Consider the following 19,815-nt stretch of genomic DNA (forward strand, 5'->3'; position numbering starts at 1 on the left):
GGAAGCAAACCAGAAACGAGAGAACACAAGTTTTTCAATGTGACTACTCGCAACGGTGTCTAAGGGGTAAGGGGTGTACTACAATGGATGCAGGTCACAGTGCATATTGAAGAAATACAGGACATGTGGAGGAGATGTGCAAGAAAGGCCAGAGGTAAGATAAGTAAAGCTTTTATATGGTCAATCTTGGCAACAACAGTATACCATATTTAGATGGCACGCAATGAGGCGCTCTGGAAAAAAAGTGTCCCTATCCTTACAAAAGTACTGAAGCTAATAAAGATGGATGCTAAATACAGAATCATAGAGATACTGTATAGGAAACATACATGTAAAGATAAAGGGTGGATTGAAGATATATTACAAAGAGACGATGTATAGGCACAAAGTAGTGGAAAACATAGGAGGATGGGGTAGTTTTATTGATTATATGTATTTGATTTATGAAAGGGTTGTAAGAATGATGTAACGAGAGGACCTTATTTTCTGATTTTTTTATTAATAATATGTGGATAGTTTGACCAAAAAATGTTAGGTTATTGATTTACTCTTTGTGCAGAGAACTTTTCATACGTGATACATTATAAAAGACTATTATCAGCTGATACAATCAGGCTTAAATACTAAGCGTAGTATTAAGTCGCAAACAATCCTCCTTCACTCAAAGATTGCAAACACATGAGACACATTCAAGATAAAATTATCACTAGATGGAATGTGAATAATTGCTATTCAAAATCATAAAGGAACACACAACAACTAATAGTCAATATTTCATCATCAAGCATATATTAAACAGTTATACTAGTGAATAAATACTACAACATCCCAAACTCCTAACTAACCTAATACCAAAAGTCTTGTACTATATTTCCACTTCTCAAAAGAGTGATCAATAAGTATAATACCTGTTGACACCCAATTTTGGCCCTCCACGATAGAAATTAATTTTCGAGCTTCTCTAGTTTTAAAACGATTTAGAAGAATTAATTTTATAAAAATAAAATAGTTTGTGAGTTATCTTAAATAGTTTGTCATTTTTATGATTTTTAAATAATATATATATATGTTTTATATAATTATGTATGTAATTAGTATATTTTATGAATGTTCAAAAATTGTCTCAAAAGGATTTTAGTTTTATTTAAATATTTGGCTATTTGGTTTAAATTAATTAATAGCTTATATTTCGAGTTAATTAGTTTATAATTAAGTTAATTTTTATATAATTATGTGTCTAATTAGTATATTTTATGAATGTTCGAAAATTGTCTCAAAAAAGATTTTAGTTTTATTTAAATATTTGGCTATTTAGTTTAAATTAATTAATAGCTTATATTTCGAGTTAATTAGTTTATAATTAAGTTAATTATTATATAATTATGTGTCTAATTAGTATATTTTATGAATGTTCTAAAATTGACTCAAAAGGATTTTAGCTTTATTTAAATATTTAGTAATTTAGTTGTTTATATTGTTAAATTAATTAGTTTATAATTGAGTTAATTATTTTATTTCGTTAAGATTAAGTAGCTCGTTAATTAATTAATATTGATTTGTCTTATTTAATTACTAGTCTAACTTCTCCTAATCAACTAAGTTTGACTACATTTGGCTATAATTTAGATTCGTATGGCCAAAGTCTAAATTCAATTCTAGCTTATTTATTTTTTAAGGACCAAATTTTGGGCCTTTTCTCAAAATCCAACAATCAGCCCATATTTTCAATCTACTCAGCCCATCTATCCGTTTTTCCTCATTCCATTTTATTTCCCAGCCAACAATACGTACAGTAGCCCAACTTATCAAAATTCCCAGCCCAACATACCAAATACCCATTAACAACAATACAATGTTCCAACAGCCCTTTTCCAGACCCAACCCTAGACCCACGTTTCTTCTTCTTCTTTATCTTCAGCACCGACGCAGCAGCTCAGAGACGTCGATGACAATTCCAAACAACACATGTACACGACTCATGCGAGGATGAACATAAGCGAGTTCACGAAAATCATCACGGCATGAAGAGACGCGTGAATCGGTGCAATACGCATAGCCAGTCAACACTGTTTTTCTTTGTCTTCTTCTTTAGACGTCCTTTTCAGTTTGTACAATCACAGTAGCAGCAGGGGCATGCGTTTTCTCCCCTTTCCTTTTTCGGAATGGGGCAAAAATTTCAGAAAAGGATGTTTATCCTTAATGGTGAAAGGATTTTTGAATTTCGAAATGGGCTCTTTGAACCCGAAAATCAGCTCTTTCCCCCTTTTTCCGAACCTTAGTTTCTTCTATATATTCCCCTTATTCATTGTAGAGGAAAAGAGGGTTTTGGGGTTGGAATTTTTTTTTTTAGAACAAAAATGCTCCTAATAGCTTAAGGAAACATAACTAAAATATATACAAAATACATCAAGGGAAACAAAAAAAAAAACTTAATTTTGGTGTTTGAGTTTTGATATCTCTACCCAAATATTCTGATTTGCTGCTCGTGTTTGGGTCTCGGTGTGGTGAAGGTCGTTGTTTTGCTCGTCCTGTTCCCAGTCACTGCCCGGAAAGAGGTGATTGTTCTTCTTAATATTGGTTTATTTGGTTCTCTGCTGTTCCATGTCTATATTTAAGTGTCTTTAATGGTGTTTTAGTTTTCAACATCTAAATCAGCTTAATGATTGTCTCTGTGTTATTTTNATTCTGATTTGCTGCTCGTGTTTGGGTCTCGGTGTGGTGAAGGTCGTTGTTTTGCTCGTCCTGTTCCCAGTCACTGCCCGGAAAGAGGTGATTGTTCTTCTTAATATTGGTTTATTTGGTTCTCTGCTGTTCCATGTCTATATTTAAGTGTCTTTAATGGTGTTTTAGTTTTCAACATCTAAATCAGCTTAATGATTGTCTCTGTGTTATTTTATAACTTGTTCTTGTTAGATTTCTAAAGTTTCGGTAGTTGAATGTTATCTTGATTTGTTTATTTCCTCCTAGTTTGTGCACCATTTTGCTATGAACATAAAGGAAGTTGTTTAAGCCTATTTTAGTTTCATGGATCCGATTATGATCTCGTCTTCACTTATGGTATTAACCTTTGATTCCGAATCCATCTTGTTAATGTTTAATATTAATGTTTAGCTTAAATTAAATCACATTCCGAGTTATTGTATGTGATTTTCGGTCGGCTATTTGTTTGGGATCACGAGCTGCCCATTTTTTTATTTTTTTTATTTTTGAGTTTCTATTTGTTTTTTTTTTAATTGTGTTTGTCATGATGGAATATGTTGTTTAGATGATTCCCCTATCATTTGTTAAATGCTCAAGGTTACAATTTCATACAAATATCGCATGTGTTTCCTATTGTGGCAATATTGTTTGCAGTCTGATGGGGTATTATTGTGTGAATATCTTTTATTATTATTTTTAAAAAATGGTTAGGACCATTGTGTCTATGAAATGATCTGGTCACACGCTAGAAATCAGTAGCATTATCTGATAGATTTTTATACGGAAGGGTTCTATTCTTTTTGAAAAGTTCCTTGAATTGTGTGGGTTTTACTTAAATTTTCAGAATTTGCATGGTGTTTTGTTTACTGTGACAAGCATTAAGGTGGCATTAAATGATCATGATAGCATATTTTGATTTCAATTTTGTCTCTTAAACAGCTTACTTCCATTAGCGTATTATTCATGTTCATTCAGTCTTAGTTCTGTACAATTATTGTGTCTTAAGGTTAGACTATGTTGGGAGGTTTAGGTTCCTCTTGCATAAAGTGACAATTTAGGATATTTGTGTTTGGCACTCAGATTCAATGTGTTATTTTATTCGCTAATGGTGTGTTGTTACATATTCTCTTCTAATCTTTATTATTTTTTTTTCTCCTTGCATGTGATATCAATTCGAGTCCACTTTGGTCTCCATGTTCCTTCCCGAGTCAACTTTGTTGATGCCGAAAACAAGTTTCAAAGTTAAATAAAAAAGAACAGGAGTACGCTGATATACAATGTGATACAGCGAAATACAACAGTTGTATACGGTGTATAAGTGCAGCAGAAATGGGGCCAAAAAGCCCAAATTTCAAAAGTTGTATTTTATTATTTTTGGGCCTAAGCCCTTGTCATGTCACTTACTATTATCTGGTTAGAACTTAGGACAGGTGGAAGATGGGCCTAAGGCCCAAAGAAGTAAATTTCAAAGTTTAGTTTAGGACAGGTACAAAAAGAAAAACAAGCAAAAATTGGGTCAAACGCCCAAAACAAAAAATAGGTCCAAGAACTGACCCAGGTGGACAGATCCAGACTTGGGCCCAAACTTCCTTTCCTTATCTATTCAATTGCTACTATATGTTTTATTTGTTAAAATTAATCTTAAGATTCTAAAAAATTCAACTCCCTAAAAGAAAGCCGTTTTGAGTTGAAATTAAAACAAAACTCATTTTTTAATTGACCTTAATATTTATTATATTTCACTTAAGTAAATGCCCTTATAAAACTTTCCTTTCCCTTAAAGAATAATTTCAAGTTTCAAACTGTTTATTTTCGTAACTTAGTCATGTACGCTCAAGTTAATCCACTTTTAGCCAAATAAATTAATTATCGGATAACCGCATATTAGCGGGCATTTCGGGTGCTTTCAAACCCTTTCCGAAATGCTAATATGAACCCCCAATCCCTTTTAGTTTTTTCATTAGATATCTGTTTTAGTCTTTTGAAAAGAATAGTTATCTTGATTTTTCTTAAAAATTAAGTGGCGACTCTAAAAATCAGTCTTAGTCTATTTTCCCAATAAAACAATACCAATCCAGTAAATTAAAATGAGAAACAGTTCCAGTCACAAAGTCCTTTTATCTGCGATTGGTGAGACAAATGAATTACACTTTGCACACATCAATTTGAAAAGTACGAAACATCCATCAGTGTATAATGCTACTTATGGTAAGAATATAGTATACCCCAAATGTCTAAAATATGAATGCGTTAATGATTCTTTGAACAGTTAATATCTACTAGACAAACAAAAGTGAAGTTATTTTACTATAATGAAAAGCTCACGTGAAGAGCAGATGCCAAGTTGCCATTAGAAATTAAATCACTAATCAGAAGCTTCTCATCAAGAGCCTAATAATAAGTTTTTAACCTCACAACATTAGGATGCTTAACCTTTTCAATTTCCTAAATCTCAACTACAAACTCATTATATCTCTGTTCCCCATCTTCTTCTAACCTCCTCACTGCCACTAGATATCATTCCCAAGCACAATGAAAATATTTTAATTAGTTTAGACATGAATTTGATCGTAATGCATTTATCTCTTCTTGAATATACGAAACACCATACAACTGAATAAAAGGCATAATGTGATGTGGTTAACTACAACCTAGAAGCTTGTAAGACCTCGACTTGTACACAAATATCATATTAAGTCCATGAATAGAAAACAAAAAAAAAGAGAATCAAGTAATAACTGATTCGATAGTATTTAACAATCAATGGATTTGAAAAGGTGCAAGATATCTAGGAAAAAGACTCAATAATTTGTTGCATCTACTAATTCTACCTCCACTACTACATCCTTATTAAACAAAATTTCTGGCCAAATGAAGTCACTCAAGAGATTTGAGTATTTCAGTTCATTATTTGGCAAATACCAACATAGACAAGCTAAACCATGAAAATTACCATACTTCTGACTCTTCCCCCGGAACATCTTCTTTAAGAGCGGTTCAACCCTTCTTCTTCCTTCTATTCACTCTATCAATAACCGAGTCAGATCTGGTGTATCATAAGGGATTTGTCTTTTTATTGATTCTTGTGGATTGGATCAAAAATAATTCTTGAATGAGGCCTTCCTTCTAAGAAAGCAATTATCCTGCTATACCCTCAATCCAGCTGAATGAACTGTCTAACAAAATAAACCTAATTCCACCACAAAATACATGATGAATTTGATAATTTCAAATGAAAAATACAACAAAATTAACCTAATTATTTCTCCATGCATCTATACAAATAGCCAAAAACAAACTTACCTAGTAAATACAACCAATAATTTGTACAAAACTTTCAGCTCTGTGAAGATTCAGATGAGAATATCCAAAGAGGTGAGGTAGGTTCATTTTCCAAAGAGGTTAAAATTGGAAAATATTACCTTAGAACGCCTATCCCAATTCTGAATCTGATGAGTAGCTGAAGTTTGCAGAGTTGTGAGATAGCTGAAGTGGCAGACAGATGGCGGTGTAGAGAAGTGCAGTTGTGAGAGAAGAGTAGAAGTGAGGACCGAGAGTAATTTGGAATAGCAAGTGAAGTTTTCAAAAATGTATTTTGTATTTCATGAACTAAAAATACAGTTGTATTATATATTTTGTATAAAAATATATATTTTCAGTGGGGGTTTAAAACCCCCGCTATTTATTTAGATTTTTCTCTTTTCAGTTAGCAGGGGTTCTAAACCCCTGCTATTTACTTTTAATTTATATATATAGAGAGAGAGAGAGACGTACGTAGGAGGGTTAATGGCTAACAACCACAAGCAGATTTCACGTTGATTCTCTTTCAATTGCAAATTTGTCTGGTGGCTCTTTATTCTAGCTGGATAGCTGGAATTACATTATCAGGGCCAGGAAAGAACTAAAATATTAAATTCATTATAATTATGAACCTAGATTCTCTTTGAATTGCTCTTTTTTTTTTTATTGTAAGGGTATTTGGATGGGTTGTTGGTCAAATCTAGTATAGATCGTACATGGACGATAGTTGTGGGGTGATTGGTAAAAGGGTACGTCTGGTGTGGTTTACATGTTTGACAAAGGAGGTACATAGACGATAGTTGTGGGGAGATTGGTAAAAGGGCACGTCTAATGTGGTTTACATGTTTGACAAAGGGGGGTTGTTAGCGTTTGTGTTCAATTTAACTATCTACCTGCCCCAACAATATATATGCTTTTGTAAAAAAAATATCTAAAATTCGATTGAAAACATAAGAGTGTAGTTGGTCAGATCTAGTATGGATCGTACATGGGCGATAGTTATCAGGCGATTTCTAAAAGGGCACGGCTGGTGTGGTTTACACGTTTGACAAAGGGGGCTGTTAGCATTTGTGTTCAATTTAATTATCTACCTACCCTAACAATATATATGCTTTTGTAAAAAATCATCTAAATCCGATTGAAAACATGTGAGTGTTGGATTGTATTTATTAGTTTCTTTCTCAAGTCCAATCAATAAAATAGAAGAACTAATAAATCAAGGATATAAAAGTAAATATTGCATAAAGAATATCATACACTACAATTTTTTTAAAATTAATTTTTACGAAGAGAAGTGAATGTAAGACGTATCTCCCTTCTTCTTTTTGGGGTATGAAGCAGTGTCAAATCAAAATATCTAACAAGCATTAGCTCTCTCTGAAAAGGAGGTGGTCCACCCGCACCTTCCTATACGGCTATCTTGTTACGACTTCACTCTAGTTATTAGTCCTGCCTTTTGTATCCCCGCCTTCCGGTTAAGATAACGACTTTGGGCATGGCCAACTCTCATCATGTGACGAACGGTGTGTACAAGGCCTGAAAACGAAGTCATCGTTGCATGTTTTGGAGAGTTCAAACCTTGTACCTAAATAGAGGAAGATGGGAGCTCACCAACTTAGCTGCCATAATCCTCAATAGCTTAAGTATTATTTTTAAGGATATACAATTTTAGGAATCTTTCTCCACATTTATCTTAATCATGCATATACATCTTTGTTGTGATTTGAGATATTATGTTAACCATTCTTATATTTATTTGTTTGTAATTTAGAGGATATTATTCTTTGACATACCAGAATTACTCTTTTATTTAATTATTATATGCCTTTTAGCTGGCTTATTAACAATGTTGGTATCCTTGTTGTGATCTGCACGATCATCATTCCCACTACGTATAACATTTTCTGTTTAGAGAGATTTATAAATTTTCTAGAAAATTGGTTTGTCTTTTAAATTAATGTTCTTTAAACTAAAGGCAACATTTCTATGTAATTTAGGCAAATAATATGAGGGTAAAAATGAAGCTAGTGTAGTTAATTCTAGACTAAAATCAAGCTTCTCTATCTAGGAAACTTGTTTTCCTAGAAATAATGTTTCTCAAAATATTTGACCAATCAATCATGGAATAATTGAAAAATAATTTTCTTTATACCAAATACACCCTTAATGAAATAGTCGGAATGGCAGTAGGACGCAAAAGGGAAAAGAATTGCAATTGATTTAAACAAAAACAAGCATTCTGCTAATGCTATTTCGAGTCAATTCCCTAAATGGTCACCAAAGTTGAGGGAATTGCCTTGAAATATCATTTATGTTTCATTTAGGACCAAAATATCACTCAACTATCACTATTTTCCTTCAAATTCCTAAGTAAATTATTCAAAAAATTTAAGCAATTTTTTTCATAAAAATATTCAAATAAATTTGTAAGGTTGACAAAAAAGTTGGTAAGAAAGAGAAAACTATTATTTAACTTTTTTTAATTTAAATTTTTATTCTATATTATATTATATTTTAACTTCTCATACAATTAAACATCAATATATATTCTTATATCATCCCAAATTCATGAAATACAAGTAATAATTAATTGAATTGCCTATTTTAATTCAATAATATACATATTATATGAGATTAATATGTTGATAAATAAAGATCAAAATTTTATTTTCTAATATAAATACTATTCGCTTTCTATTTTCTTTTCAAAGAAAGATATTGTAAGTATATATGGATTTCAAAGCACCCAATTAATTATTTTTTAATAGTTAATAGACCTTCAATATTATTGATCCATTATATAATATATGATTCATTGATGTAAGTTGACATTCATAAGTGATTTATACATCAATATTTTTTGAATATATTTTCTCATAGTTATTCAAAATTGATGACATTATGGTAAGTTTTAAAAAATTATTCTTCACAACATAAAAAAATAAAAAATTTAATTATGATAAAAGATTATTAAGTATGAAAATTTATTCTTAATAAACTAATATTCTTTAAAAAAAAAAATACGATCATTATTTTAGTTAAATGAGTTTGATGAATTAAATTAGTCTATTATTTAACAAAAATTCTTAATGACATGTCATGCCAATTAGGAGAGAGTGAGGCTTTTGAAGTGTCAAGTATATTTGGAGGAAAATAGTGATAATTGAGTGATATTTTGGTCCTAAATGAAACATAAATGATATTTCAAGGCAACTCCCTAAACTTGGTGACCATTTAGGGAATTGACTTGCTATTTCAAGGTAATCAATCCATAATTAATCGATTGACGGATCTCAAAAATGTAGTCTAATACAAGTTTGAAAGATCATTAAGCTAAATTAGTCAATTAATAAAATAATGAATTGTCCTGATATACTAACCAAGTCGCACTTAGATTGTAGATCAAGAATCATCATAAAGCAAGTCTTAAGTGATTATTCAAATAATCAATCAAATAAGTATTGAAAGCACTTCTAAACTTGACGTGAATTATTACTTTAGTCCCCCAACTATTGACAGTCTTAAAACACTCATTTAGTTGATTAAGTGAATTTAAAAACACCCCACTTATGCCACATGTATATATATGTAAAAATTTCTACTGACGTGGCGTACACATAAATATGTGTAATAGAAAAAATATTTAAAGAACATTTAAATAATTAAATGTTAGGAATTTAGCAATTTAAGAAGATAAAAGAACTTCATTTTTTTTTATCACCCCACCCCATCATCTACCCAGTACCCTTAGCCTGACACCCACTACCCACGCACCCCAAAAAACAAAAATTATTTTAAACTTTTTTTTTTTTTTTGGAGGGGAGAGGGGTAGGATAAGAAAAAAATATATTTTATTTTAAGCGTACTTTTTTTTGGGGGGGAAGGAGTCGGAGAAAAACTTTTTAAACATTTTGAGGGGTGAGGGGGTGGGGGTGGGGTACCTGGTAGGGGATGGGGTAAGGTAAGAAAAACAATTAATTTTTTTTTAAAAAATCTTCTTTATTAAATTTTAGCATTTAATTGTTGAATGTTTTTTTTTTTTACTATATATATCTATGTGTATGCCACATCAGTAAAAAATTCCACATACACGCATAGGCGAATGACATGTGGCATAAGAGGGGTGTTCTTAAATTACTTAATCAAGTAGAGGAGTGTTTTTAAACTATCAATAGTTGAAGGACTAAAGTAATAATTCACGTCAAATTTAAAATTGTTTTCAATACGTATCTCATAATCAATTGATGTTGCTTCTCTTGTAAAGTTAAAGGGGATTATGTGATTTTGATTAATTCAAACTCGATCTTTCATTATCCCGTTATATTACCCCGTGCTCCAAATTTCTATCTTGATCTTTGTGTATGGGTGTCAAATGATTGAGTTTCACTAAAATTTGACTTAAATATCTAAACAAACATACAAACAGCAAGAAGACCAGTACTTATCATCCTTCAGAAAAAACATATGCTTGAAATGCTATATCTCATTATGAAAAAATAATGAATAATTACATTAGAAAGAAGCCATATATGTACAAACCCCGACTGCAATTAGACAATTAGAGATTTGCAAGAAAACCATGTCCAGATGTATCCCCATGTTGCTCAAGAAATCTTGAAAAATCAAAACCTCTCCCTCTAGCCTTATGCACATAGGAAGAAATTGCCAAGCAGTTGTGAACCTCAAGATCAATCAGCTTAAACGAGAACTCGAGAACCTCATTTCCTCTACTGCACAAATCAAGAATGGGCTGTGATAGAACCTCCAGTTCTGCAATCAACCACTCTAATTCTTTGTCGAGACACTATATGAGTCTAAGTATTCTGAATCATGCAACAGGATGTAATGTCCATCCTCTATAGCCTTTATTTGTTCCCCATCGTACCAGGTTACAGTTCCTGCATATACCAATTTAATATTAGAAGTAGAAAAATAGCAGTGCTAGCAGAGATGCATGTCTAGATATGAAAAGTTCATTCTCATATTTCAACTTCTACTATGGTGATATAACATCAGAAATACACATGTATGCGTCTGTCAAAAACGTGTTCAAGAGGCTTGGCGATCATCCCAAATGGAATAGCTAGCGAGTATGTCAATATATCAAATAATATGACACTGTAAAATATATTCTCCCTTGGTGATGATGCACCAAACTACAAAGGAACGCAGAAGTAGCAGTAATCACGCCTAGTTCAACATCTGGTTTTTAAAGGAGTGCAACAGAAAGATGTGATGACATCCTTGTTGTAGATAATAGGCAAGGTAGCACAGTATCTAGAATGAACATATATAATATGTGAGGATAAGAACTTCCAGTAAACTTTAGTCTAATCCATACCTGGCAAAGGAACTGGTTCCTGCTCTCTAGTGACATGGAGCATGACTGTTCCTGAAAGTACAGTTATAAATCCACATATCGCAGAAATTATGTCGCTGGCACTTTGTCCTGCCCAGTCCTGCAAAGTGAGATGACTATTCATAATACCTTGTACCATATTCATAGAGGACCATAACGAAGAAGAGCTTCAATTGACAGAATACCTTGAACATTATTGCACTTGCGATGATGGTCATTGTGGTGAACATTACATAATATATTGGAGAAACAATTGCAGTGTTGAATGTATCCAGTGCCTATCAAAGGATGTATAGATATCAGAATTGTTTTTAAACTCCCCAAAGGGTACCACCTTGAATGACCCATAACAATCATGCATGTCATAAACTCCAAAACAAATTACACATCTCATGTTAATAGTACACATTTCAAACCAACTAATTTTTTAGTCGTCCAGCAGCAGTCAAAAGGTTTTTCAATCAATTATGCATCCCCCAATCAGCTAATTAGGAAAATTTAACACCACAATAGACCAGAATATTGTGCTATATTAGAAAACGGAACTACTTGTTTGAGATATCCAAAATTATGCTGCTCAATCATTAAGCTTTTAAGAAAGACCAACAACTGACTCAAGGAACTGAACTGTGATACCCTGTTTCTCAACATAGGATGAGAAAAGGCATTCCTAGAGGACTGTGCAAGGTGGACATTAAACTATTCATGGGCATCTAATGACGTTCATCAAAAATAAATCTTAAGCTGAATTATATTTCCAAATTACAAAAACCTGAAAGAAACATAAACAAAGTCTACAGTTCTGAAGAACGTTCTAGCATAGTAGGTATCAATTCTCATTATCAAGCTTACGCTTTATCTTTCTGACAAATACCGAGACACACTATGAAAAAATTAGCACCAATAGAAGGAGCGCATAAAGAGGAATAATTACTTTAATATCTAAATCTAAATGAATGATAGAAAATATGCACATAGATCATAGATGTATGATCTAAACTACTCTCGGGTATGGGCAAGCAAAAGCTTGATAGGTTGATCAGAATACATCAATTAAGAACAAATCAATCACAAATTAGTTGAGGTCGGCTTCTCAAATCCCCTGTATCCATTCCACTCTATAGATAAAGTATTACCTTATTAAGGTAATTTAGCTGTGTGATGACGCATATCACTGCAACAGAAAGAAAAAACCATGTCGGAGGATAAGCAACTTGACTAATTCCTTCCAAAGTAAGTTTTATTGCAATTCCAATAGCCTTTATGCTGACAATCTGCAAAGAACCATGAAAAAACTACAGCAACCAATCTCAAGGTAGCAAACTGTTGATATGTGCAAAACGCACCACATCCAGAAACAGTTTTGTGTCCACATTGCAGCTAAGAATAGTAGCTTAAAAGAAAACAAGATACCGTGAATGAACCCATTAAGGAACAGATTCCCAAATAAACCAGTATATTTGTCTGCCCATAGCGAGGCTCAAAATGCAAAATCAAAGCTAGCACCATCGATAAAGTTGCAGCTACATAAGCCAAAAATGCTGCAGACAGAGGCAGTAACAAAGAAATAAGTAATTACTTCTATAAGTGCGATGAGGTTTCTCTAACCTATGGCATGATAAACAGAAAAACATCTATGCTGAAGACACAAAATTCAAACCTGGTTGAGTTGCCAAAATCCAGATTTCTTCTAAAGAAGCTGGCATATTCTCCTGAGGTGCATGGATAACAATAACCACTGAGCCCACGATGCACGAAATGCATCCCAGTACACCTAATCTTTGCAATCGTTCTTTCAACAGAAAGTGCGCCAAAATAGCACTATTCAAAAATTCACCAAGCTAAGTTTTGTCAAGACCACTCATGGTTCATTATTAGAGCTTACAAATAGTTCATAAACTTCAAAAATTATACCTGATAATTATACTCAAAACACCAAGAGGGGTCACCAGAACTGCTGGAGCATAAATGTAAGCCACAAAATTGGCCACCTCCCCAACGATCACTACATAATCCAAATCCAAAATTTTCATCAAAATCCAAACCACACAATACCAATACATTCATTATCCAAAAAGGGGGTTTAGGTGTGGAGACAACTCATGATTTACTCACTTAATATCATGCCTGTCCACCAAAGTGGTTCAAGCAAATAAGCATAGCCTCCAACTCCTGCAGTAAATATCAGAATAACTGTTTAAGTGAGCGACCAGAAGTTGGCACAGTATGTGATGAGGACAAAATGATCTTGTATTACAGATTTTAATTAGTTTAGGGTCATGAATCATAAATTAGACAATGATAACGTGGCACTAAAAGACTTCAGAACAACTGAAATTAAGCAATAAAACATTGCAGTTTTAATTTAAAAAATCAATAGAATTGATATATCAAGAGAACAGAAGAAATTTCAACAGCAATTTCTTAAAAACAAAGCAGAAGACCCTGAAGTATTTTATATTTCTAACTGTTACCAACTCAATGAAAATAAATAGTAATTACACCCGACATGGACTAAGCTGGTCAAACAAACCCTTTAACCTCAAAACTTCTTTAATCGCCTCAGCCATAGCCATATATATAGCCACATAATAGATAATGTTGCAAGATGTTGTAATGGCACCTTCCAGCAACCAACACAACCACCAATACAAAATGTATAGCCTGTGAGTGATCCTTTTTATCAAAATCTCTGGCATAATAAGAGTCCATAAAACCATCAAAGGTATTAATATTTCTCCACAACTTCAAACATTTATCTAAACTTCCACACGGTTATCCTTTTTTGATGACAAGAGAGCCTGCAACCATTACCCGACTCAATTATAATAACTCGCAAACCACACAAGAGGGATAAACTGGCCACCCTTGAGGGTACTTCCACACGGATATCTAAGAAAGCACTTCACAGAACATGGACAAACCATAAGTTTACATACTAACATTTTTTAAAATTTCCATATGATCATGACATATACTATAGAAACTATATTGAAATATGGAACCCCCACCATATATATCTTTGCCTCTTCATCTTGCTCGTGACTAATCAGTTGATAGTCTTTAGTTTGCAACAAAGCATCTGTAAGGGCTTCACAAAATATTTTTTGTATGTGAACAGCTTCCTAACTCATTAATATGATCTCCATGGAGAATTTTTCAAACTAATCTTCAATTAGAATGTCTATCAAATCCTAGGCAGATCTTAAGATGCCATAACTTGAAATTGGCAATCCAATAAATTTCTCAATATAGCCTTTGTGTCAAATTGACTCCTAAAACTGAACCCGAGACCACTGTCTAGATACCAGATTGTCGACATCCAAGTTTCCTAAAAGATTGAAATTTCTTAATAAGCCCTTAACAACAATAACCGAGATAATAAACAGAATCTTTTGTGTATAATCCTGCATGATCTCGAATGTTATCCGTTCCGGTAAGTAAACCAAATAATAAAATGCAAGCAAAAGTTCTATAGTAACACTTTAGTTTCGATGTAAAGTTAGACAAAACTCTCTTAACTCTGAACGATTTACATTGTGAACAAGGCCTCTATTTAACAATTAGAAAAGGATAAGTCAAATGTGCTGATTTGCAATTCAATTGAGATTAAAGATCAACAAACCTGCTCGAGTGCCAGCAGCAGCAGCACGCTTGAGACCTTTCTTCTTCAATATAAAGCTCGTTCCAATAAACAAGCTTGATGATATTGCCAGAATTAACCCTCTGGTGTTATCCGAAATCACCATCCTCTTCCTTACTTCTTCAGGTATAATAATACGAAATCCTTATAAAGGGATCAGGATAATGACCTGTTTGAATTCAAAATTCCAAAATGTAAGATGAGGACAAATCCAATTTCCCGCCAAATAGAGTCGAAAACAAAATCTCAATTATCACCTCAAAAAAAGACAAAAGAGGCAGCAAACTGAAGCTAGTAATTGGATACCGATTCGGAACAAAACCAATCAACTATATACAGATCTTTGAGGGGCTAGAAAAGGAGTAGTAGATGTATGTATGGGTTTATGAAGGGGAGATCTGAGAAATTGATAAGAGTCATCAGGGAATGGCAGCTCGGTCTCCCCTAAATTCGTGGTTGTTTTCGGAAGCTTCGTTTTAATATGGATTCAGTAGAATGATGACGATGATGATGGAGGGCCACACTGACTTGAAAATGGAGATTAATTGAAGATTTGCTGATCGTGAGATGATGGTTAACCACCATGAAAGACCTGACCAACCAGGCAGCAAAAACCCAAATTTGTCTTGTGAGCTGGGCCACTTGTTCTATTCACATTGTTCCAATTTCAAACTTGTATCTTTTTTTTTTTTTTTGTTATTTTGTTTAATTAATCATAGTAGAACAATTATTCTCTACGCGGCTTCAGATTCACATCAGGGCTCAGTCGTTACGAGTATTATATTACTTCATTATTAATCGGATACTTAAAAAATTAATCTTATTATTAGTTAATTTCAATTTAATACAATTCTTTTGTTTCAAACACATTAATTTCTCTGCATATTTAGCCAAACTTCTAAAATCAATTTATTTTGAAAACAAAAATATATGTATTTGGTTAGAAAGAACTCCGTGTTTGGCCAAATTTACAAACACTTTTGAACTTAACAATTAATGCTTTGCCAAACTTATAAAAAATAATTGTAAGGGTATATTTTCTCTAAAATATTTCTTAAAAAGTGTTTTCACGCAAAGGCTACTTGTTTTAGCTTCTGAAAATTAACTTTTATTTTTCTCCACACACTTATTTTCTCTCTAACAGTTTGGGCAAACAAGTTTAATATTAAGAGAGAGTAAAGGTGAAAATAAATGATTAATTATATCTAAATTTTTTAAATATAAGAAAAATTATTTTTTAGACTAACTATTTTTAATAAGCATGATAATTAAAATGGATAAAAAAGATTAGTTTGTTTAGCTAATATTTTAAAATCTTGAGAATTGTATTTTATTAGAAGTATATACCGAAAAAATTGCAGATAAATAATAATATAAATTTTAGGAAGCACATAGTTTTAATATGAAATTACCATCTCTTAGGAGAGAAATAAGCGATGTTTTAATATGAAATTACAATCCCTTAGGAGAGAAATAAGGAATTTTAATATAAATAATTAGGACTAGAAGTAGGATCACGTAACAATTAATTTTGAAAAGTTCAACTAATAGAAACCCAAAACTCTTTTGACCTTTTCGGCCAATATGTTCTTATTGTCTTTTGCATTGAACAATTAGTTTCTCCATTAATATTAACCTTTTTAATTAAGACTCTTTTTAAAAAAATTAGGAAGTGTATTTGACTTTTATGAGCCACTTGGCACCAATTCATTTTTGGTATTAAAAAGCCAGCCAAGGAAGAAAGACCTTAAAAATCACGTAATAACCACGTGGCTGTCCAAATAAGAAAGATTGAAAGCTACCAGAGGCATTTTATAGAATATTTTTAAAAAAATTATTTGGAAAATATTTTTTCTAAATAAAACGAGAAAAAATAATTTTCAAAATTTTCCTATTATCATTTTTCAGTTGATGCTTTTCTTATATAGTAATATCATGCATCATCAATCTAAAGAATAGTATAGACATTGAAATTTTTTGGACTCTACTAGATGTGTTTAATTCGAGTTGAGACTTTACAAGGTATGTTCGATTTCAATTATAGGCTACATAACCCTAAACTCTAATTCATGCATATGTAAAGGATATTATATTCCCTTTAAGAGACATTTTGAATATTTCGCAAATTCATGAAATATTAATGGTCAAATCAAATCATTCTAGTTAAAGAAATACGATAAATCTTATGAAAGAAGAATCAAGAGAGGAACAAAATTGTACTCATATTGATTTATCAATAAAATTTGTTGCAAACAAATACATTTATAATATTATAAAGAAAAAGTAAAGTTTGAAGTAGAGTTATTATAAAATAAAGATACAATAAGGTAATGAATAAAATATATAGGATTATCGAATAGTAATCGCAAGATAAGAAGAAGAAAAAAAGATTACGACACTATTACAATAAATCAATGGAACATTATATGATGTATTTCATCATTATAATAAGGGAAAAGTCATAAATTCCTCTTGAACTTATATCGAAAAGTTATTTACACGCTTAAACTATCATGATGATCTATTACATATTTTTACTATTCAAAAGTGAATTTTTAATACCATCCTGAGACGTGTAACACCACTCTCACAAGGTGTGGTGTAATACACTCGCTACCACATCAACGACATCACTGCCACATCAGCGCTACATCAGCGCCATGTCAGAAATTATGACTTTTTATTAAAAAAAGTGTTTTCTTTTCTTTATTAATTACTTTTCTTTTGTTAACAATACTAGTATACGTGCCCGCGCGTTGCGCGGATAATTTAAAATGTGATAATTTTATACTTAAAAATAACTAATAAAACATATTATGCACTTAATAATACCAATAACTTAAAATTACAATGACAAATAATTTTATCCTAAAAATGACACGTGGTTTTTTGTGATGCATATGCATGTAGATTTTTAATTAATATTTAATATTTATTTTTTTATTTTAATGATATTAGTATAATACTCTTAAAAAAACACAAATTTAATTGAAAAATCTTTTTATTTAAACCTCCCAACTTTCACTCAGAAAACTAAAAACAATAATAATAATTTGAATGTCATTCTTGGCCAAATCGATGCAATACTATTATTTTTTGTAACAACTTCAACTATTTCAGAGATGCTAACGGATCATAATCAGAGGCATTATACTTATTTTATTCGGATATTCAACTTAAATAAAATATTCATTATAATTTATCTTTCTAATATACCAAATATCAAATGAATCAAAACTTACATTTATTTTTCTAATTCTCTAAATTTTTCACCATGATACATAAACTTAAAGGATGTTTTTCACTTTCATGTGCCACTTACTTCTATTTTTTCTTTATCTCAACATCGAGCAAAAATCTGATGGTATAATATAATTATTAAAAGTCGATAAAAATTAAAAACAATAGATACAAAAATATATAAGAGTATAAGAAGAAGAGATTCGTCTTATTTTTTAAAACGTGGGAAGATTTTTTTTTTAAAAAAAAAGGGTAAAGTTATCTTCTTCTTTTTCTGTTATTTAAAATGAAAATATTTTCAGATTTAAAAAGATTTTCAGATTTAAAATATTTTAAATTACAGATTATAAATTAACTTTGTTAATTGAATATGAATTATGTTTTAAAAAACTCCATCGTGCATAAATATTCTTCTCCTTTAAACAGATTTTAAGATTTAAATTGTTTTAAATTTTTAATTCCAGATTTTAAATTAATTTTGTTTATTACTTAGTTAATAATATTTTTTTTGTTCCTTTTCTGATTTTAATTTAAGTATTTCCTTACTAAAATATTTTATATAAATATTTCTCCTAGTATATATTTAATTTTTTCCTTTCCTGACATAGAATTTATGGCCCCGACATCAATATTCTTGTTTTATCTTCTTCATTGCTAATAACACCCCATCTGAAACATAACATTTTAGAATTTCAAAATATTTGTAATATAAAAAGTAAGTTTTTCGCGAAAAGAATTCTTTCAAAGAAGCATAAATTACCGTTAGTTTCATCAGACCAATAATTGTACCACTATTGTATTCTTGGATTGGATATTGACATATATAGAATTGTACTCTTTGATTGAATATTGACATATATAGAAAATTTCCTTCACTAATGGAGGATTGATCCTCCTTGGATGTGTCTTACTTTGATATATATATATATAAGAGAAAACTAATCACATAGATAATCATGATACTATATTATATCAAAAAACTCATAATTTGAACTATCATAGATTTTTTCAATATGAAAAATAAATTCAAGAAGACAACGAAAACAAAGTAAGTGTATGCATCCCAAAGTATTTCTTTCCCTGTTGATTAATGGGGGGAAAAAATAGAACAAAAGGAGAAGAAGAGGGTGGGGTTGGTTTAGAAGAAGTGGGGTAGTTTATTTATAGGATAATTGTAATGCAGTAAGAAGTCATTCATTATGAGAAGTTAATAAATCGTTGATAAGAAGTTGTCATCAATTTGAAATTCAAAAATCATCAATCAAATAAGGATTATGATCAATTCAAATAAAAATAAAAAAATAAAAAAAATATAGTTTTTGTATATTTTTAATATTTTCGATTTTTTCTGGGGGAATTTTATTTTGAAAATTGATACCGGGAAAAGAATTTTATGTGTGACTGTCATTTGGAACATTTCTGAAAAAATATTAATATTAATATTATTATTAGTTAAGTTTGTAATTTTTATTTTATAATAATTTAAAATTTGAAATTATTCCTTAAAATTATCCACTAATTGAATTGTTCCTTAAAATTATCCACTGACTAACGTGGAGCAATTTTTTTTTCT

At 31.2% G+C, this 19,815-nt stretch overlaps 2 protein-coding genes across 3 annotated transcripts in view; one reads left to right on the forward strand and one right to left on the reverse strand.

Moving 5' to 3' along the window:
• The window catches only part of LOC125864743 (acyl-coenzyme A oxidase 4, peroxisomal-like), a 1,153,105-nt gene that overhangs the window by 931,700 nt on the left and 201,590 nt on the right, over window positions 1-19,815 (forward strand). The window lies entirely within an intron of this gene.
• On the reverse strand, window positions 10,457-15,253 carry LOC125864774 (probable magnesium transporter NIPA6). The gene is made up of 9 exons (XM_049544842.1): window positions 14,985-15,253; window positions 13,475-13,531; window positions 13,274-13,364; window positions 13,020-13,180; window positions 12,773-12,900; window positions 12,496-12,633; window positions 11,545-11,637; window positions 11,342-11,459; window positions 10,457-10,898 (listed from the first exon to the last, which is right to left on the reverse strand). Exons 1-9 carry the CDS (start codon window positions 15,106-15,108, stop codon window positions 10,786-10,788), a joined length of 1,023 nt encoding a protein of 340 aa, XP_049400799.1. The 5' UTR covers window positions 15,109-15,253; the 3' UTR covers window positions 10,457-10,785.

This window comes from Solanum stenotomum, chromosome 5 (genome assembly GCF_019186545.1).
Source record: "Solanum stenotomum isolate F172 chromosome 5, ASM1918654v1, whole genome shotgun sequence".
NCBI classification, from domain to species: domain Eukaryota; kingdom Viridiplantae; phylum Streptophyta; class Magnoliopsida; order Solanales; family Solanaceae; genus Solanum; species Solanum stenotomum.